The 22,849-nt window shown below is 42.0% G+C and overlaps 2 protein-coding genes across 2 annotated transcripts; one reads left to right on the top strand and one right to left on the bottom strand.

Annotated features, from left to right (window-relative positions):
• Positions 1-4,629: 4,629 nt before the first annotated feature.
• On the bottom strand, positions 4,630-4,891 carry LOC101836159 (60S ribosomal protein L39-like; the record flags this gene model as incomplete). The annotated part of the gene is made up of 1 exon (XM_040733116.1): positions 4,630-4,891. A coding segment is annotated over one exon (225 nt), but the record flags the coding sequence as incomplete, so codon positions are not given.
• A 7,476-nt stretch (positions 4,892-12,367) lies between these two features.
• LOC121134530 (antileukoproteinase-like) lies at positions 12,368-17,419 on the top strand. The gene is made up of 4 exons (XM_040733012.1): positions 12,368-15,066; positions 15,666-15,827; positions 16,266-16,415; positions 17,206-17,419. The coding sequence occupies exons 1-4, from the start codon at positions 14,883-14,885 to the stop codon at positions 17,208-17,210; spliced, it is 501 nt and encodes a 166-aa protein (XP_040588946.1). The 5' UTR covers positions 12,368-14,882; the 3' UTR covers positions 17,211-17,419.
• Positions 17,420-22,849: the final 5,430 nt, after the last annotated feature.

Raw genomic sequence — 22,849 nt, 5'->3', positions numbered from 1 at the left:
ATTTGTCTTTCTGGTTTTGGATTACCTCACTTAGGATGGTTTGTTCTAGTTCTGTACATTTGCCTGTGAATTTTAGGATGTCATTGTTTCTTACCACTGAGTAGTACTCCATTGTGTAAATGTGTCACATTTTCTTTATCTGTTTTTCAGTTGAGGGGCATCTAGGTTGTTTCCAAGATCTGGATATTACAGATAATGTTGCTATGTTGAACAAATGTTGCATAGTTGAACAAATGTCCTTGTGGTGTGAATGTGCCTCTCTTAGTTGTATGCCCAACAGTGGTATTGCAGGGTTTTGAGGTAGGTTGATACCTAATTTTCTGAGAAATCACCACACTGATTTCCACAGTGACTGTACAAGTTTGCACTCCCATCAGCAATGGAAGAGTGTTCCTCTTTCTCCACTTCTTCTCCAGCACAAGATGTCATTGGTGTTTTTGATCTTAGCCATTCTGATTGGTGTAAGATGGAATCTCCCAGTGATTTTGATTTGCATTTCTCTGATGACTAAGGATGTTGAACATTTCCTTAAGCATCTTTCCACCATTTGAGATGTTCTGTTGAGAAAAATGGTTTAGACACCATTTTTTAATTGGAATATTTGGTAGTTTGAATTCTAGTTTCTTGAGTTCTTTGTATATTTTGGAGATCATCCCTCTGTCAGATGTGGGGTTGGTGAAGATCTTTTCCCACTCTTTAGGGAGCCATTTTGTCTTGTTTCTCAGTTTCAGGAGGTTCCATTTATTAATTGTTGCTCTCAGTGTCTGTGCTATTGGTATTCTATTTAGGAAGTGGTCTCCTGTGCCTATGCATTCAAATGTATTTCCCACTTTCTCTTCCATGAGGTTCAGTCTAGATGGATTTATATTGATGTCTTTGATCCATTTGGACTTGAGTTTTGTGAATGGTGATAGATATGCATCTACTTACATTCTTCTATATGTCAACAGCCAATTATAAAAGCACCATTTGTTGAATACTCTTTGTTTTTCCATTTTATATTTTTTAGTTTCTTTGTCAAAAAATAGGTGTTCATAGGTGTGTGGATTTATATAAGGGTCTTCAATTCAATTCCATTGGTCCACCTGTCTGTTTTTATGCCAATACCAAGCTGTTTTCATTACTATAGCTCTATAGTAGAGCTTGAAGTCAGGGATGGTGATGCCCCTAGATGATCTTTTCTCATACAGGATTGTTTTGGCTATCTTGGGCTTTTTGTTTTTCCATATGAGTATTGTTCTTTCAAGGTCTGTGAAGAATTGTGCTGGGATTTTGATGGGAATTGCATTGACTCTTTTTATTGTTGAATGTGTTCTTATTTTGTTATCTATGCATCTCTTCCTATAATGGGTATGGATGGAGCTTGTGTTTCAGGGGTTCTTTCTTTCTCCAATTGGTATAGTTGGGGGGCTGTGGCTCCATTGATCACTCCTTCAGGCCCTAGTAGAGCAGAGCTTCAGGTGAACACTCTTCCCGGTGGAAGTGGGCCCAATGCCCATTCACACCATGTCAGATACCAGAGAAAAATGGCATTAGCAAAGATAGAAAGACACAACAGTACTAGAGGCATTCTTGAACAGAAACTTTCTGGGCCTTGCCTATCTGGATTTTATCCATCAATGCCTTGCATGCTGGTAGGCACATCTCCTGAAGTCAATTGCCACCTGGTACTACTCTGACATGGCCATTGGCAGAGAACCATGTTGTTAGGATAAAGGGTGAGGGGAACCTTGGCGAGGGACAAACATGCCAGGCAGACAGAACTTATGTGAGAAGTTTTATTAGAAAGGACAAGGTGGAGGTGGGGGAGGAAAGAGAAAAGAGGTAAAGAGACACAGAGACAGAGAGAGGACAGAAGAGAAGGAGACAGGAACATGGGAACAGCGGGGAAGAGAGAAGGAAAGAGAGGAGCGGGAAAGAGAGAGGGAGAAGAGAGGAGCGGGAAAGAGAGCATAAGTGGGCGGGGATCTTTCTTTTAATGGGGTCCTTTGCACCTGGGCTGACCAGGGCACTGCCTGAGTGCATTCATCCAGGTGACAGGGGCAGGTCAGCATAATGCCTGAATTCTTACACATGCAACAACTCATAGAGAAGCTAATTAACAAGGAGGGCTCAAGAGGAGGTTATATGAATCTCACTGTGAAGGGGAAATAGAATGGACATTATCAGTGGAAGCAGGGAGCAGACTGGAAAGGGAGAATTCGGAAGGGAACAGGAGGTATCAGGTGGGGGAGAGAATGGGTGGAGGAAGAATTGGGAGAGACAACTGGAATCTTGGCTACATCTGGGGTGAGCTAGAAACCTAGAGCAATGGAAACTCCAGGAATCTATGAAGGTGACCATTACTAAGACTCCTAGCAACAGGGGCCATCTCCTGTAGCCAGTCAATAATTCCAGTGGAGGGAATGGGACACCAACCAAGCCACAAACTCTTTGTCTTACAATTTGTCTGTCTACAAAATGTAGACGGGGTAAAGATGGCACAGAAATTGTGAGAATTAACAACTAGTGACTGGCACCGCTGGCAGAGAGCTCACGCCTGAGGGCTAGGACCCAGAGGCAGAATACAGCAGAGAACTAGGACAGAAGCAAACATGACTGGCAGAAGAGTCAATGAAATGATTTCTCGTGATATTCTACGTTCCTAGATCAGTGCCTAACCCGACTGTCATTAGAGAGGCTTCAACCAGCAACTCTTGGAAACAGATGGAGAGACCCACAGCAAACATAGGTGGATCTTGGGGAATTCTGTTGAAGGGGGCAGGGAGAAAGGATTTTAAGAGCCAGTGGGGTCAAGGGCACCACAGGAAAACCCACAGAACCGACTAACCTGGCCTCATAGGGGCACATGGAGCCTGCATGGGATTGACCTATGTGATCTGGGATGCATCTCTGTATGCTGTGGATATGTTTTATTACCATTGATTTGGCCAATGGTCAGCAGAATACAGCCAGGTGGGAAATCCAAACAGACATACGGAGAGAAAGAAGGCAGAGTCAGAGAGATAACATATAGCTGCCAGAGGAGTAGGTTGCCAGAGCCTTCCTAGTAAGCCCAACCACGTGATGATACACAGATTAGTAGAAATGGATTCATACAACTGTGAGAGCTAGTCAGTAATATGCCTGGGCAATTTGCCACACAATTATAATTAATATTAAGCCTCAAAGTGGTTACTGGGAACTGGCATGTGGGAGAGAAACCCCCATTTACATACGATGTCAACACAGGGTGCGTACATCTACATAAAACCTGAGAAAACTTTAAAAAAGGATTCTAGACACACTAAAACAGAGTCAGAAATGGCTTCTTGGTTGCAGTATTGTTTCAGATAGGCTTTGTTTGCTGGCGGCCAGCAGATGTGTGACTCCTTTAAGAGACAGCTTTCTGGTTCATGCTGGCCACACAGATAGCACTTTTGGGTGGTCCTGCTATGGAGTACCTGAACAGGGGCTTGTGGACAGCATGCTGCAAGTTACTTGGTGGCAGTGTGGACCTACTGCTTCCCAGCATTGGAGGGGGATATTTGTGACTCTTTCTGGCACCCCTATCGTGTTGGAAAGCTGAGTGAGATGGAACCAACAGCCAAAGTGGCCTCTCTGGTCCTAGTGATGCCCACTTAAAAATGTAAAGCAATAGTCACAAAGTGATTACCGACGCACAGTAAAGACAGATTCAGACAAAAAGGCCCCTAAATGGGTCATAAGTATGCATAGGACTGGGAGAGAGAGGATAGAGGATAGACAGGGTCATAGTTAAAAATAAAAAACAATTTAAGGATAATAAACTGAGGTCCTTAAAGGAAAAATAGAATAATAAAAAGGTATAATGGGGCATGTGTTTTCTTTGAACTTTTTGGATGCTAAAGAGCTCTAACTACAGAGAGATATTTGATTGTGGGTACTGCTAAGCTAAACCATCATAAAGGCATCTTCACTTTAAAATTTGGGTCTAAGGATATGTTGCTTTGGAAAAGAGTTTTCACTTTTGTTTCTACATAAGATGAGAAGCTGTGGATTCCACCCAGGCTAATATGGGTTGATCAGGTAAAACTCCCCGAGAGGAGTTAGGCTTTCTAGATATACAGAGATATATTTCAGATGGATAGGCAATCTTAAAACACTTCAAAGACCTACAGAACATGACATTTAAAATGTTTTAAGAGCTTAGAATTTTTTAAAACTAATTTTTATTTAAATAAAAAACAATCTTATTTTACATACCAATCCCAGTTCCCTCTGCCCCCCATCCTCCCATTCCCCCTACAAATCCCCATCCCACTTCCCCATCCACTCCTCAGGGAGGATGAGGCCTCCCATTGGGGATCATCAAAGTCTGTCATATCAGTTGGGGCAGGACCTAGGCCCATCTCCACATATCTAGGTTGAGAGAAGTATACCTCCATAGAGAATGGGCTCCCAAAGCCCATTTGTGCACTAGGGTTAAATACTGATTCCACTGCTAGAGGCCCATTTGAAAATTCTCTATTTAGATCTGTACCTAATTTTTGAAAGGCTCTATATTTTTTATTACTGGACAAACTATTCCCAACTTAAATATGACCAAATCTCTAGGTTAAAAATGTTGAACTCCATCTGGTAGCATAGCTTACACTGACCATAATTCAGGCAAACTCTCAAGTCTTGCCATTGATTGTGTGAATCCTTACAGGCCCAGCTTGGTTCTCCTCCAGTGTCTTCTCTTGGAGTTGTACCTGATTTTGTTACCAGTTTTCATCTGAATCCACTGAGGAATAGGATGATTTTGCTTTTGTTTCTTTGCCAGGAATCGTCTGATTCTGAGAGTCTTGTAAGAAGACAGGGCGAGAAGCCGACTCAGGTGTACAACACATGATGGCAGAGAGAAGGCGAAGAGAAGTGTATCCAATTTTTAAAATTGGATTATTTGGTGTTTTGGTGACTGCCTTCCAGTTCTTTGTACATTTTGGAGATCAGCCCTCTGTCAGATTTGGGGTTGGTGAAGATCTTTTCCCATGCTGTGGGCTGCCGTTTGACAGTGAGACACATCTGCTCCTGGCAGTAGCAATAATGTTAAGAGGATAATGGGCTTTGAAGAAACTCCTTATGGATTTTGCTTTGAAAGTGGCAAGGCTAGCCATCAGCAAGAAACTGCTTTTGCCTGGACTGCTTTACTGTACGCTGTATAAATTGGACATGCAGGACCCACAGGAAAGAGCCTGATAAACTACCAATATAGGTGGGACTGCTTCAAATTTCCTGCTTCTCTGAGAAGTCTGCCAGACACGTTAGGCCTATAGGCTGAAGACGGATGCCCCAATGTTACAAAAGAACTTTGTGTGACTGTCTAGGTGTTGGGCCCCAGCCCCCACGGAGTCTCTGTGAGTGGCCGGTCAGCCAACAAGTGCATCCTGTTTTCCAGTCCTGGCTTACAGCGTCAGCCTTGCCCCATTGACAACATCTAGCAGGAGAAAAACATGATCTCTTCTACCTGGGACTTTTCCACTGTGCTGTAAGCCCGTATATAAGGCTGCTCACCATCTACAAGCACAAATGACCAGACCTCTTGTCTTTCAGTTCAATCTCCAGGTTTTTGCCTGATTATTAGACTTGGTTGTGGCATGGGCACCACAATTGGAGGTTCCATCGAGATCTGGAAAGAAAGAAGACCCTGAGAGATTGCTTTCAAAGAATTTATGAAGGTGAATTGAAAACAGGTTCATTTAAATCTCCAGGCTTTCACCTGACACCAAGGTCAGGAAAGGAAAGGGAACCTGAGAGATCACCCTCTGAGGCTGGCCAGCAAGTAAGGATTTTAGAAGGTGTAGGGAAATGGGTACCTCAGCTTCTAAGGCTGTATTGATGGAACAGTTAGTAGAATTGTTGAAGAGACAAGGTACCATCATTGAGTGAGAAACAACTAAATTTTCTTTTAACTTTGGAAAAGACAAGTCCATGGTTTTTAAACTCTGGAGGGCTAGGAACAAGTTAAAAATGTCCTTCAAAAGGCTCTTCAGAAAGAGGGACCGGAAAGTTTTCCTATTGCCACTTTTCCCCTTTGGAGATTAGTGAAAGATGCCCTATTGAGTGACAGTGCTAAGATGAAGGAACAAATGACTGATCTTGAAAAAACATTTAAAAATGCCCAGGAGGAGCAGTTAGTAAATTACTGCCCATGTTTAGCCTTAAACTGTACTCCTAGTGATTGGCTACAACTGTGCTGTGCTATATGACAAGGAGTGGGCAAGGCTGTAGCTCCTGAGTGTAGCTCAGAACTTCTTGAATGGAGAGATGATGAGGGGCACACAGGACTTTTTTACCACTCAACCAGTTGCTTTAAGAAATTCTGTTACTCGTAAGTCAGAAGACTAGACAGGACTGGGACATTTTTAGCTGGGGCCATTGTGACTAAGCCGCCACCCATATAGCCTATTCCAATCATATGGAAGTCAGAGCAATCCACATGGGTAGACCAATGGCCCCTACCTAAAACAAAATTGGAGGCTGATCATCAGTTGGTGCAAGAGCAATTGGTGGCTGAACATATTGAACCTTCTACCTCCCCTTGGAATACACCTATTTTGTTATAAAGAAAAAAAATTAGGAAAATGGAGACTGCTACAGGATTGGAGAGAGGTCAATAAAACTGTGATGGTCATGGGTGCCACACAACTGGATTTGCTCACTCTGGTAGGAATTCTGAAAGATTGATTTTTATTGGTCATTGGTTTACATCCTAATGATTGTACAATTTGCCTTTAGTATGCCTTCCATTAGTTTTAAAAAATTACTTTAATGTTAGACAAATTAAAATTTTTGAAATTTCTTTTAAATGATACAGCAAGCCTTAGATAGATCACATCGTACAGGTCACTATTATGGCATATAAGATAAGTTTGAAAATCTTTGGCAAAGGACCTGATGTTATTGTTACTCCTTGAAACTCCTCTCAAATTGCCTGGCTGCAACAGAATATTTATGGTTGGAAATGAAAAGATGGTGAAGGCCATGAGGGCCTTTTTCAATCTTTTGTTTTAATTCAAGGATTGGCTGGAGTTGTTCTGTCAACAGAGATTTCAATTAAGGAAGATTCATTTCAACAAGCTAATATGACCTAGGGAAAAAGGATGACTAAAAGATGTATGTGTGCTCTGTGTATATGGTGTGACCACACCAGTATGTATGAGATGTGCTTGTGAATGCGTGAATGTTGACAAAAGGAGCTGTTTGAATTGCTTTGGATATGATTAAAAGGATACTTAAATTGCTTTGAATATAGTTTAAAAACTACCTAAATTGCTTTGAATATAGTAAAAAAGAACATCCAGTCAATGTCCTAACAGGAAAGGTTGATGATTTGAGTCCTCAGAGCCCATCAGTGGAAAAATAACAGAAGTCTACAACATGGCCTGAGAGCCAAAGAAATATGTATGGATGATTCTATAGAGTTTAGCAGAGGGGAAGACACAGAAAGTCATCTAAATTTTTATGGTTGGAAAAAAATCTAGAGAAAGAAAAGTTTTTGAGAAGAAGCCTCAGGGAAACTGCTGCCTTGTTAGACTCCACCTACAAAGGAGTCAATATAGATACAAATTAGGCCATATCAACTAAGATACAAATGAGGCCTTGTCAGCTAGTGAGAGCTTTACAAATTGGATTAGAAAAAGAGTACTCACAAACTTCAAGGAATTTTCAAAAGTTATTTGGGACATATGTTATAACCTAAAGAAATTAAGCCTCAAAAATTAGAAAGGATAGTTTGTAACCTTTGAGTGATTTTCAGAAGTTATTGGGAAATGTTCAAAGGTTGCATCCTTTTTAAGGGCATCTACTGGTGCTATAAAACCTCTAAATGAGATTCTAAAAGGAGATAGTGATCCCAATTCACCTAGACAGTTAACTAAAGAGGGTAGACAAGTTCTTCTACTATTAGAGTGTAGTCCAGCATCAACAGATGTTACAAAACCATGGGAAATTTATGCTGTCTCCCCAGACAAAATGTTAAATTATTATTTTAAAGCAGTAGCGTTTATAATATAAAAATGCCGTATGGAATCTAGGAGATATTTTGGCAGAGAACCAAGTATGATACATGTTCCTTATACCAAACAACAAGCTGGATTGGTTGTTTCAGAACAGTGATTCATGGGAAAATACTTTTACTCACTTTTCAGAGAGAATTGATAATTAGTTTCCAGCTCATCAACTGTTGCAATTTGCACTAACATATCCTTTTTTATTCTCAAAATTGTAGAGAGCAGTTCTGTAAAAAAATGCTATATCAGTTTTTACTGATGGTTCCTCTAATGGAAGAGCAGCTTATGTTAAAATACATGGAGCAAACAACTCCGGCTTCAGCTCAGATAGTTGAGTTACAGACTGTAAGATGGTTTTTCAACTTCTAGTAAATGATTCACTTAATTTGTGTACTGATAATCATTATGTTTTTAAAGCTCTTCAATGAATAGAGACAGTTCAATGCATAGGAACTGGCAATGATCAGGTTAGAATACTGTTTGAGCAAATTCAAAATACAGTTCATCTAAGAAAATTGCCACGTCTTGTGGGTGACATGAGAGCCCATTCAAACCTTCCCAGACCACTGGCTAAAGGGAATGAGTCAACAAACGGATTAACAAAACTTGTCACTTTATCTCAGGTAGAGAGAGCTCTGTAGTTTCATAATTTTCATCATCAGAATAATGGGATTCTAAGAAAGCAATTTGGTTTAACTAGAGAGACTTCTCACCAAAATTGTCAAGAAATGAGGTGTGCCCACAAACTAATTTAAAATGATGGCAAATAGTTGTTAGTTTTATTACAGAATTTGGCAAGTTAAAATGTGTACACATAGTAGTTGATAGGTATTTAGATTTCTTGATGGCCACTACACAAACTAGAAAAGCCACCAAACATGTGATAAGTCATTGTTTAAAAAATGTTTTGCTTACATGGGAGTTCCAAAAATGATAAAAACAGACAATGGGTCTAGATACTCAATGGAAAATTGATCAAAACATAACTTCAAAAGATAAATAAAGGGGAGGGAGCAATGTCCCCAGTCTCCACATGATGCAAATTTTTTAAATGTGCATGCCAATGAGCAATCTGCTGCAGACAGACTCTGGCATGATTGAACTTGAGCAACTTTTGCTCAGGTCAAATGGAGACATCCATGCACTAGACAGTGGAGAAAACCCAATTCTGCCCTAATTTGGGGCCGAGGGTGTGTTTGTGTTTTCTTGCAGGAAAAGAATAAAGCTCGGCGACTGCCAGAACATTTGGTGAGATGCATGAAGCAGAGAAAAACCTGACCTGAGACCATGGGAGCCTGCCCATGCCAGTTCGAGCTAGATCCCCTGAACCAGTCTTCCTGACCCTTAATGTCATCGAATCTACAGTCTGAGAAAGAAAGGAAAAACCAGTTGGATCAAGATTTCCAGTTCCTCAGCAGGCCTGCTGCATCAACTTCCCAGACCTGTGACTTTTCATCCTGGAGCTGACAAAAAGCGGGATGACTAGAAGTTTGCCTTTGACACACCTTGAGACACAGAATTCATTTTGCCAGCTTTTCCTTTTGGGGAAAAATGGATCCATTTAAAACACTGGTATGGACTGTGATCAGTGACAAAAGCCACTTTTCAGTATTTGAACAGGACATGGCCGCTTAAAAAAGCTGTTGAAGTGGTGAAATATCAGCCTTGGTGGTTCTTGTTCCTGGAATCGTGCCTATGCCAGTATATTTCTCCAGAGAAATGCAACTTGCCCTAATGCGGCAAAAAAGAGATTTTTGGTGCCACTGCTGGGGTGATTGTAGCTATTGCTGTTGCTGCTCCAGCAGCCATTGCATCTGGGACTGGAATCTCACAGTCTGTAACTACAGCCAGCACAGTGGATAAACTGGCAGGGAAAGTAGCAGAGGCTCTCAGCACTCAGAGCTTCTTAAATAACGGTCCAGGTAGGAATTAAACCTGTTTGCCTAGCCTGGTGCACATTTGTGTTACCCCTGCCAAAGTTAATACTTATCAATTGACCAATCAAATTATTAGGATGAACAAGACCCAGGTTCCTTCGTCCCCTAGAGAAATACTCCTTGGGGGATTATAGATGGCAGGCTGTTTAATCAAAGAATGGACTGGGTCCCTATCTCTGGGCCTTGTAACCATAGGACTTATCATATGCTTCATTTGGCTAAGGCACCTTATCACTAGACAAGCCCAGGCTTGATTTGTCACTCAAGGACCACAGAGAATCCTTCAGCTTGACTATGGTTGACCCTACAGAAAAATTAGATAGCCAATGACAGGTGAGACTAAGGGGATGCCAGCCAACCTAAGACAAGGAGGGTCATACAGCCTGGGTGATTTCTCCATTGACAGGTAAGGTTGGCATTAACGTCCTAGTCATCAGAGACAGGCCCTAATTTATATATAAAGAAGTGGGAGATGTTGGGCCCCAGCCCCCACGGGGTCTCTGTGAGTGGCTGGTCAGTCAACAAGCACATCCTGTTTTCTAATACTGGCTTACCGCCCCAGCCTTGCCCCACTGACATCAACGTCTAGCATGAGGCAAACACGATCTCTTCCACCTGGGGATTTTCCACTGCACCGTAAACCTGTATATAAGACTGCTTCTTCTCTACAAGAAAGAAGAGACCTCTTAGCACAAACAACCTCACCTCTTGTCTTTCAGTTCAATCTCCAGACTTGCTTGTGGTGTGGGCACCACATCTAGGCAGTTAGATGTCTCTGTCATCTCTAGAGTTTAGGAACTTGCTTACAATGCATATCCTGTTTACTTAGGTAATATATCCTTCTGGGGTCTTGGATGGAGTTGAAGACTAGATAGCTCTAATTATAGTTTTCCTTAGTTATGATAAAAGTAAATTAGATATGAAACTTTAGACTAACAAAAATAGGACAGATAAGAGTATTTTCTTTAATTTTGCCAAGTACAAATAGACTAAGTATCATAGCTGTAATTCTTACTTGATAACTCTTTTGTTATAGGTAATTTTACAAAGTTAAATTAAAACCTTCCTTTTTGATTAGCTAGAAAAGAGGAGATAATGTGGAGCACCCCTCTGTATGCTGTGAATGTGTTTTATTACCATTGGTTTATCAAGAAACTGATTTGGCCAGTGGCCAGACAGAATAGAGGCAGGTGGGAAATCCAAGCAGAGATACAGAGAGAAAAAAGGCAGAGTCAGAGAGGCACCATGTAGCCACCAGAGGAATAATATGCCAGAACTTTATCAGTAAGCCACGGCTACATGATGAATCACAGATTGGTAGAAATGGGTTAATTTAATTGTGAGAGCTAGTCATTAGTATGCCTGACCAATTGACAAAACAATTATGATTAATATTAAGCTTCAGAGCAGTTATTCAGGAACTGGACAGTGGGAGAGAAAACCACAGTTCTAGACCGAGACCATCTGCATTTATGTTACAGTCATGTAACTACTTGTGGGACTCCTAACACTGAGAGCAGTGGTTGTCTCTGATGGTGTTGCCAGCTTTTGGGACCCATTCCTCCTCCTGGATTGCCTTATCCAGTCTTAATAGGAGAGAAGGTGCCTGCAGCTTGATATATTATGGTTTGACTGATATCCATGGGATGCCTGCCTGTATCTGTAAAGAAATAATTTAGGGGGAGTGGATGGAGTGGAGTGAAGGGAGATGGAGAGAGAGAGGGAAAACTTTGAAAGAGCAAATGAGTAAATAAATAAACAGGTACAGAGGCTAAAAGAAAGAAGACATGCACATTCACAGCTGCAGAGAATGAGTTACAGAAAGCTGACTCAGCACAGTGTCAGAGATGTGGCTGCTAGCTCATGCTCTACTTGAATTAAGTTGACTAGGATCCAAGTAAACAAGCAATTCAAGCTTCACCACCAGCAGCCACTGATTGCTTTCACCATTTTCCAGGTCCTACTCATCTGTATGGAGTGAGTTCCTGAAAAGGTGAACCCTTGCCTGCCTCCCTCAAGGAACTCCCAACTGGGCTTTCCAGATTACCAGGACAACGAAGTCCCCTATCACCAGAGAGGGAGTGCTCACATCCATGGCTTACTAGGAAATGATACGTTCCAAGGTTTGGTGACCGCATGCGCATCGCCTTTCATGTTTCTTTTTAGTTTTGATTTCAGTTACCCTGTTGACATTCCACACTTCACAGTGGGCACGCTGGAAGCGGGTAAGCTTCTGAGGTGTATTGTAGTGATGCTTTGTGTATGCTTTAACAAATGAAGCTTGACTGAACATCAGAGTCAAAGCTAGTCAACATTAGTTAGCCTTAGAGGCTAGGTAGTGGTGGTACGCACCTTTAATCCCAGCACTTGGGAGACAGAGGCCAATGGATCTCTGTTAGTTCAAGGCCACTCTTAGCTACACAAAATTGATGCAGTCTAAAAGAGAAACAGAGCTCACACAAAGGTGGTCTCAGCACTTGGGATCCCATATCTTTAATCCAGCATTAGAGAGAAACATAAGGCAGGAGGAAACAGGAACTGAGTGCAGTCTGAGGTTTGGTGGAGAGCAGTGCAGTCTGGAGATGCAATCTGAGGCCAGAATCGCCCCTTCAGTGTGAGCATTGGTAGACCGAGAACCCTCACGTGGTTGGCTGTTTTGCTTCCCTGCTCTTCAACCTTAACCCCAATATTTGTCTCTGGGTTTTTATTATTAATACCATCTAGAATTTGTGCTACATTCAAAAGGCACCATTGATGCTATAACATGGGCATTTCTTAGTTTTGTTAATATCTTAAATATATCTTTTCAAACTTGAGATTATGGGGGCAAGATTCCTTAAGATTGTTCTTATGTGGTTGAAAATAAATAAACATATTTCACATTGTTAAAAAAGAATTTGTGCTGCAGTGTAACTTCATCTATAAAGATAAGTCAGTTTATCTGGATTTAACTGAGAGAACTAACATCCAGTTCCTTAAAACTTCATGTTCCCTTCCAGTGTCTGAAATCAGCCAGGACTGCCAGTGCCTTTGGGGCAGAACTTGCTTTGAGATCTGCCTGAGCCCAGTGCAGCTTTTATCCTACTCTCTACTGTGTCTCCATCTCTGGCATCCTGTGCTGGCACCAGGGTGGTCACCCCTTCAACAACTTCCTTGTGGGTGGGTGTGGCTACTTCTACTGCTTACTGAGGGCTTCCCAAACCACCATAGCACTTCAGCTCAGAGGCATTTCTAGTTGTCCTATTTTAAAACTTACACACACACACACACACACACATACACACACGCGCGCGCGCCTCTCCCTCTGCCCCCCTTATATTCATTGACAGATAACATTCTGGGATCCAGGTTAAAGGTTGTGGATTATAGTTATTTGGGTAGATGATTCTGCAGGAGGCTTCTAGTTTGTTCCAGAGTTTAATCATTCAGTTTTTATTTTCCCTGTTTTCTCTCAGTGATAGGCATATGTTTTGTCTCTGATTGATATGTCAGGGTCAGTCTTGAGCCGTGGTGGATAAGGCATGGACATTTCTTATGAGAGTGAAATGCATTTCTTACTTTATCATAAGCCCTAGCACTGTCTTCATAATTTGCAACAGCAACACCCAGTATAAAATGAAAATGTTACATCCTCTGTTCAAAATAAAAAAGTGTTACTGAAAGTATTGAAATTAAATTTTCTTCTTTAGTTTTCTATTTAGGTTTATGTATTTATATTGAAACAGTTTCACCATGTAGTCCTAACCTAAAACAAACCTGATTATGTAGCTAGCTGGTGACTGGTCAAATTGTAGTGATCCTCTTGTCTCAGGCTCCTAAATGTTGAGACTACAGCTGTGAGCAATCTAGATTATTTATTTTCTGGGATCCAGAGTCTCATTGTAAAACCCAGGCTGACCTCCAAACACGTGTCACCCTCCCTGAGTGCTGTGATTGCAGGTTGTGTCACCATCCCTAGCTCTACCAAGGAGTTTTAAAACCACACTTAAGGCTGCTCCCCAAAAGGCACGTGGGCACTCAGAGAAGATGGGAGGAACCACAGTGACCTCTTACTGCTCTAGGCACCACATCCTTCCGAGTTCCTCTTCCTGTCTTGGCAGTGGTGGACCACGAGGAAGAACCAAACTATTGACCATGGCAATATTCTTTTGAGGCCAGTGTCCTGAGGCCCAAAGGATAATGTGCCTCATGAGGAATGACAGATACATAAACGGCACTGAAGAAATGCTACTAGGAAATGTATGTTCTCCAGAGAGTCAGAACCAGAGCATTGATGGACCCAGATGTGATCAAGCATCTAATGGTTAGAGCAAGACAGACTACAGCCACAAAGTCCACTCCTGAGTATTGCATCTCTACATAGAAACTGATAGCTCCCTGTGCATCTAGTGTCTGCAGACTCCCAAAGAGATTTGCTGAATGCAAAAACCTTTGGAGTATAACTTTCTTTTGTTTAGGGTTTGCTTTCCATGTTTCAGTCATGAAATAGGCATGGGGAAAACAGTGGTGCAAATAATTTGGCAGAGATAAATGTCAGTTGGTTGAGTCATACATAATCTGTTGAGAAGAAATTTGACTGAGCAGTAGCTTAGAATTTCAAAATCCCAGAAAGTCCAGGAACTTGAGAAATAGAGGTGCATTGCACAGTCTCAGCTGAGAGTCCACGTCCTGGTGGCCCTTTTGTGACTGACCTTTTCTGCTCTTCTCTACCAGTAAGGGCAACAGGCTTTCAGATTTCACAATTCTCAGGACTCAGGTGGTCACCTGGAATGTCCCTCTGAGGACAACGTCCCAAACTACTTTCCTTTTCAGCTCTCTAACAGTTGCTCTGCTGGCCTCACGGTCCCATCTGAAACAGAAAGTCTACCGTCTACCTCTGTAGTATGAAGACTTCTGTTCTCTGGCTAAAGCTTCCTGACTATGTAATAGCATGTGGGAGGGGCAAATACACTCCACTGCAGCCACACCCTCTGGCAAAGATACAAATAGTGATGCTTGGGACTGGTCTTCAGAGCACTCTGCCTTCACCATGAAGTCCAGCGGCTTCTTCCCTTTCATGGTGCTCCTTGCTCTGGGGATCTTGACATCCTGGGCTTTGCATGGACCATTAAGATGTGAGTGGGAGTTATTTTGATCTCAAACTGCCTAGAGTGTCAGAGGTGAGGGCCCCTTCTCTAGGCTGTTCCCCAGATTACTCTGGACCTCCCAGAGGATCCATGTGTTACTGGGGTCAGAGGTTCCTATGACACTTCAAGGCATGGAAAAATGTTTCCTTTATTACTAAACCACCCTGCCAATTCAGGTCTCACTCTATCTCTGTTCCTGTCCTTTCTGTTTCTGCCTCTGGCTTTAGTTCTCAACATCTCACATGTTTGTTGCCTTCCTATTTATTTCTCTTGGCCTCCATTATTCCTACTCTCCCCCTTCTGTCTTTGTGTAATATAGCTTAGCCCTGAGGTGGAAAAACTTGACTGGGAACCCTATGTCCTTTGTCTGCAGTTTATGATTGTTTTTTTTCCTGTTTACCTGTGTTGCTTGACCAGGGCCTTCATTTTTTGTTAGATTTGTTTTGTTTTCTCCTGGGGTTAGCAGGTAATTCCACTTTGAAGTTGTGGGCTACTGGGATGAGGAGCTATACTCTGGAAAGTGGTCTGTTGTCTAGGAATTATGATAGATGTTCCATACTCTCCTAACATCTTCACATTCTCTTTAGATGCTATCAAACCTGGAGCTTGCTATTCAAGAGTAGCGCCGATATGCTCATATACTCAAATATCAACCTGTGAGTTTGACTGGGAATGTCCAGAAAATCTGAGGTGCTGCAAGTTTTTCTGTGGTCGCAAATGTATTGAACCTTTTACCATCAACAATCTAGGTGAGCCAGCAGAGGAACTGGGAGAGGAATGAATCTCAAGACCTATCACTGAAGGGGAGGGGTGGAGTGAAGGGGTCCTCCTAGGTGTGCTTGCTCCTAAGAGCTGTTGAATCCAACATGTCAGTCAGACAAAGCATCATTCTGCCATGGGCAGGAAGAGCCTCTTGTCTGAGAAGCCACTCTGTAATGGTTTTGAAAACAATCATCTGGGTGTTCAGACAGCCTGATGGAAGTCATCAACCCTTTCAGTACCAGACAGCTGGCCACCTGCATTGTCTGGAGGCCAGATGTTAGAGAGGAACCAGGTGCTGTTTCAGGGTAGGTGAGGGGGTAAATGGGGGTGATTTTCCTTGCTCTGGCTCAATAGGGTGGGTTAAAGTAGCAGCGATGTGGTGCCTGATGTTTAAGCCACCTGACCTGTGATTCTTCTGTCTCCAGTCAGGAAGAAGCCTGGCAAGTGCCCAGAGCTTAAAATGGAATGTTTGATGTTACGTCCTTTCAAAACCTGTGAGTGGGATGGGCAGTGTGAAGCTGAGTATAAGTGCTGCCAAAGTGTGTGTGGGAAACTCTGTTTTCCCCCACAGAAAGGTAAGGAGTGGGCTGGGGTGGATAGACCTCATTCTCTTTAACCCTTTTCAGCTTGAGGTCTCTGGAATTCAAGGCTTATGGCAGGGAGATTCTAACTAATAACCTTTCTCTGGTAGTACTTTAAGGAAGCTGTCCCTATTCTTAGGGCAAACGACATAGGATTGTCTGTGGCTTTGATTCTGTTGCAGCCTGTCTGGATAAGGGCCATGGGTGGATGACTTTCTGATGTCTATATCTACAGAATGGAAATGCTGACGTTGAAAATGTTTTGCAAGGCACTATATGCATTATTTGTTATCCCAGTTATTTACTTCATGGTGTCTAGAGCTTCCACTAGCTCTGTTTTAACTTCCTTTAATCTATATATTTCCATGTGGTCTTGTCTCACTGGAGAATGCCTGGTGCATCTTTCTTCCTTGGCTCTACATGATGACTCCAAGTGCCTATGTTTCCCAGAATTCTCATCTCCTATCCCTATCTACACTTCCTGCCTGGCCAATCAGCCAATCAGTGTTTTATTCATCAACAAATAAGAGAAACATATATACAGAAGGACATCTCCCATCAAGAGTCAAAGAACAAAGGATAGATGTAATTAGAGGGATGTCTAGTTCAATGCTCCGAGTTTAGAATCTTACAATGAGAACTCACTCTCCTGAAATCCACAATCCTCTCAGCTACAGTCCCCCTTTGTTGTTTGACTTCTCTCAGCTGGCTTCCTCATGGAGGACAGATGGAAATGATTTGTTTGGCTCCTGTGCTGAAAGTCTTATCTTATTTTCTCTTGTAGCCTGATTCCTGACATTTGCAGATGGCTTTGAACTCCTGCCCTGTGTGGTCTGGAAATTCCTTCTCTGCTCCCAGGTCCCCAACTCCCAGGCTTCGATCTAGTGGAGAGGGCTTGTTCTGCCACAAACAGCTCCTTTTGGCACGTGCTCAGCATTCAGGAGTCTTTAAGGAAATATCATTGAAGAGCAATTTAATAAACATGTTTATGTCTCTAAGCATACCTTGTTTATGCGAATCACTGAGGGGAAGGGTGTGATAAGAATCAATAAGAGAAGTCTTGGATATAAGACTGCCTTCCGCCTTCATGAAAGAGAAGTGGGAGGGTTCAAGGTTTGGGAAGTCTTAAATTTGCATTGTTAATCTATCAGTACTGACTCTGTGACATTGTGAAAAGCGACTTTACCTCCAAATATGTTTTAAAGTGGCAACAGAAACTACTTACTTATAATGTATAGGACATCAGAAGTTGCAGAGGAGTGCAAAGTGTGTGTAATATGCAGAGTGTGCAGAGAGTGCAAAGTGTGTGTAATATGCAGAGTGTGCAGAGGGGTGCAATGTTGTGTAATATGCAGAGTGTGCTGAGGGTGCAATGTGTGTGTAATATGCAGAGTGTGCAGAGAGTGCAAAGTGTGTGTAATATGCAGAGTATACAGAGAGTGCAAAGTGTGTGTAATATGCAGAGTGTGCAGAGGGGTGCAATGTTGTGTAATATGCAGAGTGTGCTGAGGGTGCAATGTGTGTGTAATATGCAGAGTGTGCAAAGTGTTGGTAATCAGCATCAGTTCTTGACCAAAGTCCACTCACACATGAAATCCACTTGGTATTATTAAAAACTGTAATGTGGCATATCTGCCTGTCTCTGCCCTCCAACTACTGGGGTTGTACACATGTGCACCCATGCCCAGCTTTTTATGTGCGATCTGGGGATCCAAAATGAGCTCCTATGTCTGTGCCATGGCATTTTAGTCACTGACACATTTTCCCAGTACCTTTCCCCATCTTTATATTTCTACTGAACAGAGACTGTAGAAGAAAACATAGTTATGATACAGCATCAACTCTAAGGACGGCTGTGATGACGCTTTGTAAAATGTTAAAAGTTAGAATCCACTGGAGTTTTAAGATGCCTCCAACAGTTTATTGGGAGTGTGACAGCTTTGTTAAGTTTAAGGCTAGAAATGAACACAGAGAGAAATGCACCTGAGACTATGTTTTAAAAAAGCTGTTGACAAAATCCAGCACCCCTTCATGATAAAGGTCCTAGAGAGATCAGGGATAACATGAACATACCTGAATATAATAAAAGCAATATACAGTAAATCAACAGCTAACATCAAACTAAATGGAGAGAAACTCAAAGCAATTCCTCTAGAATCAGGAACAAGACAAGGCTGTCCACTCTCTCCAAATCTCTTCAATATTGTACTTGAAGTTCTAGCTACAGCAATAAGACAACAAAAGGAGATAAAAGGGATACAAATAGGAAAAGAAGTCAGACTTTCACTATTTGCAGATGATATGATAGTTTACATAAGTGACCCAAAAAACTCCGCAAGGGAACTCCTAGAGCTGATAAACACCTTCAGCAATGTGGCAGGACACAAGGTAAACTAAAAAAAAAAAATCAGTGGCCCTATTATATACAGATGATGAAGTGACTGAGAATGAAATCAGAAAAACATCACCCTTTACAATAGCCATAAACAGCATCAAATATCTGGGGATAATGTTAACCAAGGAAGTGAAAGACCTGTATATCAAGAACTTTGAGTCTTTAAAGAAAAAAATCAAAGAGGATACCAGAAAATGGAAAGATCTCCCATGCTCTTGTATTGGTAGGATCAACATAATAAAAATGGCAATCTTGCCAAAAGCAGTCTACAGATTCAATGCAATCCCTATCAAAATTCCATCACAATTCTTCAAGGACCTGGAAAGAACAATAATCAACTTTATATGGAAAAACAAAAGGCCCAGGATAGCCAAAAACAACCCTATGCAATAAAGGAACTTCAGGAGGCATCACCATACCTGACTTCAAGCTTTATTATAGAGCTATAGTCCTGAAAACAGCTTGGTATTGGCACAAAAATAGCAGGTAGACCAATGAAACCAAATTGAAAACCCTGATTTTAACCCACACACCTATGAACACTTGATTTTTGACAAAGAAGCTAAAACTATACAGTGGAAAAAAGAAAGCATCTTCAACAAATGGTGTTGGCATAACTGGGTACTGGTATGCAGAAGACTGCAGATAGATTCATGTTTATCGCCTTGTACAAAACTTAAGTCCAAATGGATCAAAGATCTCAACATAAATCCAGCCACACTGAAACTTTTAGAAGAGAAAGTGGGAGATACTCTTCAATGAATTGGTACAGGAGACCACTTCCTGAACACCAGTGGCACAAACACTGAGATCGACAATTAACAAATGGGACCTCCTGAAACTAAAAAGCTTCTGTAAGGCAAAGGACACAGTCAGAAAGACAAAAAGGCAGGCTACAGAATGGGAAAAGATATTCACTGATCCCACATCTGACAGAGGGCTAATCTCTAAAATTTACAAGGAACTCAAGAAGTAAGTCTCCAAAACACCAAAGGATCCAATTAAAAGGTGGGGTACAGAACTAAATAGAGAATTCTCAATAGAGGAGGCTAAAATGGCCAAGAGACACTTAAGAAAGTGCTCAACATCCTTAGCCATCAGGGAAATGCAAATAAAAACAACTCTGAGATACCATCTTACTCCTGTCAGAATGGTGAAATTATCAAAAACACCAAAGACAATTTATGCTGGTGGGAGTGCCAACTCGTACAGCCACTTTGGAAATCAGTATGGAGATTCCTCAGGAAAATGGGAATCAATCTACCACAAGACCCAGCAATTCAACTCTTAGGCATATATCCAAAAGAGGCAAATTCATACAACAAGGGCATCTGCTCCACTATGTTCATAGCAGCATTATTTGTAATATAGAACCTGGAAGCAACCAAGATGCCCCTCAGCTGAAGAGTGAATAGAGAAAATGTGGTACATTTACACAATGGAGTATTACTCAGCAGAAAAAAACAATGGAATCTTCAAATTCGCAGGGAAATGGATAGCACTGGAAGAAACCATCCTGAGTGAGGTAACCCAGTCGCAAAAAGACAAACATGGTATGTACTCACTCATATATTGATGTTAGACATGGATCAGGATAGTGCTAGTCTGCACTTCCACTGATAGAGAGTCTGGGAAACAGGAAAGAACCTAAATATATGCATAGTACCCAAGAGAAGAGGAATGAGGCAAGATCCTCTGAACAGATGGGGAACACGGTGAGGGGTGGGGGGCGGAGTGGGAGCTGGGAAGAAGAGAGGGGGAGAAGAGGAAGAGAGAGTAGGTCATGGGGGAACAGGAAGGTTGAGTGGGGGGGTAGAATAGGGGGAAGAGGGAATCATAGGTTAGAAGACAGATCAGGCACCAGTGTGACCTCTAGTGATCTAAAGGGATGACACCAATTGGCAAGCTAAGCAATAGTGGAGAGACCACCTCGAATGCCCATTCCTGATAATGAACTTGATGTCTATAACTGTCTGGGAGCCTTCATCCAGTGACTGATGGAAGCAGAGGCAAACACCCACAGTTAAACACTGAACTGAACACAAGGAACCCAGTGACAGAGAGAGAGAGGAGCAATGAGCAAATTGGCAAAGAATGGGCTGGCAAAACCAGCACAGACAGCTGGTCTAAACAGGGGAGATCTCTTGGACCCCAGACCGACAGCAGGGAGGCCAGCATGGGACTGATCCTGACCCCCGAATGTGAGTGTCAGTGAGGAGGCCTGGGCAACCCATGGGGCCCTGAGCAGTGGATCAGTGTTTATCCCTGGAATACAGACATCATGTATTCATAGCACAAAGAGGGATGCTCTCTCAGCCTGGACTCTTAGGGGATTGCCTGGACCCTACCCTGAGTGAAATGACAGACTCTAGATATCCCCTATGTGGAAGGAATTGGCAAAGGGTGGGAGGCTGGGGGGGATGGGTGTGCAGGAGGAGGGGAGGGAGAGGGAACTGGGATTGACATGTAAAACAAGCTATGTAAAATTAAAATTAAAAGATTTAAAAAAAAGAAAAAAAGAAGAGAGAATCAGTTGTTGAAGAGTCATTAGAGGATATACAGTCATCAACCAAAGAAAACCTCAAAACCAACAAATCTCTAACACAAAATATCCAGGAAATATGGGACACTGTGAAGAAGCCAAACCTGAGAATAATAGGTATAGAAGGTGAAGAAATACAGCTCAAAGGTACAGAAAACACATTCAACAAAATCATAGAAGAAAATGTCCCTAACCTAAAGAAGGATATGCCTATGAAAATATAAGAATCTTACAGAAGTCCAAATAGGCTGGACCAGAAAAAGAAGCGCCCTCGCCACATAATAATCAAAATGTCAAACCTACAGAATAAAGAGAAAATACTAAGAGCTGCTAAAGCAAAAGGCCAAGTAACACATAAAGGCAGAACTATCTGAATTACACTCAACTTTTCAATTAAAACTATGAAAGCCAGAAGATCCTGGGCATATGTCCTACAAATGCTAAGGGAACAAGGATGCCAGCCCATACTACTATATTCAACAAAGCTTTTAATTACCATAGATGGAGAAAACCAAATGGAGGCCAACAGGGGACTGATCCAGACTCCATGAATGTAGTGCCAGTGAGGAGGCCACAGAAATCACTGGGGCTTTGGGTAGTAGATCAGTGTTTACCATGGTGCATGAATGATCTTTGGGAGCCCATTCCAAATAGAGGGATGCTCTCTCATCCTGGGCACATGGGGAAGGGCCTAGGTCCTCTCATGGGTGAAAAGACAGACGTTGGAGATCCCCCCAAGGAGGGCCTCACCCTCCCTGGGGAATGATGCAGGGATTGGGTGGGGGGTTGACAGGGCTGGTGGAGGGATAAGGGAGGAGGAGTGGGAGAGGGAGCTGGGATTGACATGTGAAGCATTCATGTTTCTAATTTAAATAAAAACATATATTGAGGAAAAAAACCTATATTAAGCTGAATTTCCAGTAGACTTCTCACTGATGTCAGAAACAGCAGGGTAACACATATATTTATGGATTATAATATTTTTCTGGTCTTTAATTGACAAGTTATAATTGTGTGTATTGATAGAGGATGATGTGATATGTTAACATCTGTTCACTATATAGAATAATTCAATTAAGCTAATAAGCATGCCCATTGTCAGTGTTCTCTGGTGCATCAGAAATGGTCAAATGAAAAAAAATCATCCTTAGTGAGATAACCCAGACCCAGAAAGATAAATATGGTATGTATTCACTTATATGTGGGTATTATCCATTAAATAAATAATAACCAATCTATAATCCATAGACCCAGAGAGGTTAGGTATAGAAGAAGGGACTGGGCAGGGGGATCATATGAATCTCCATTGGAGGAAGAAGAAGAATAGATTTTATGGATAGACTAGAGGTGGGCCAGATGATTAGGTGGAGAGTAGGAGGGGAGATAGGCTTCAGGGAGGGAATGTGGGGAGAGAAAGCTAGAATTGATGGACATTTAAGGGGTGCTATGGAAACCTAGTGCAGTGGAAACACTCTAAAATATATGAAGGTG

Source organism: Mesocricetus auratus, unplaced genomic scaffold, assembly GCF_017639785.1.
Source record: "Mesocricetus auratus isolate SY011 unplaced genomic scaffold, BCM_Maur_2.0 Super-Scaffold_100028, whole genome shotgun sequence".
NCBI classification, from domain to species: Eukaryota; Metazoa; Chordata; class Mammalia; order Rodentia; family Cricetidae; genus Mesocricetus; species Mesocricetus auratus.
This window is presented reverse-complemented; position numbering and strand designations above follow the sequence as displayed.

Excerpts from the sequence above, each read along its gene's own strand:
- LOC121134530 (XM_040733012.1), top strand. The coding sequence starts at position 14,883 with ATGTGGGAGGGGCAAATACACTCCACTGCAGCCACACCCTCTGGCAAA. Across the intron at positions 15,067-15,665 it reads TTTGCATGGACCATTAAGAT|ATGCTATCAAACCTGGAGCT; the intron begins GTGAGTGGGAGT and ends CATTCTCTTTAG. Across the intron at positions 15,828-16,265 it reads TTTTACCATCAACAATCTAG|TCAGGAAGAAGCCTGGCAAG; the intron begins GTGAGCCAGCAG and ends TTCTGTCTCCAG.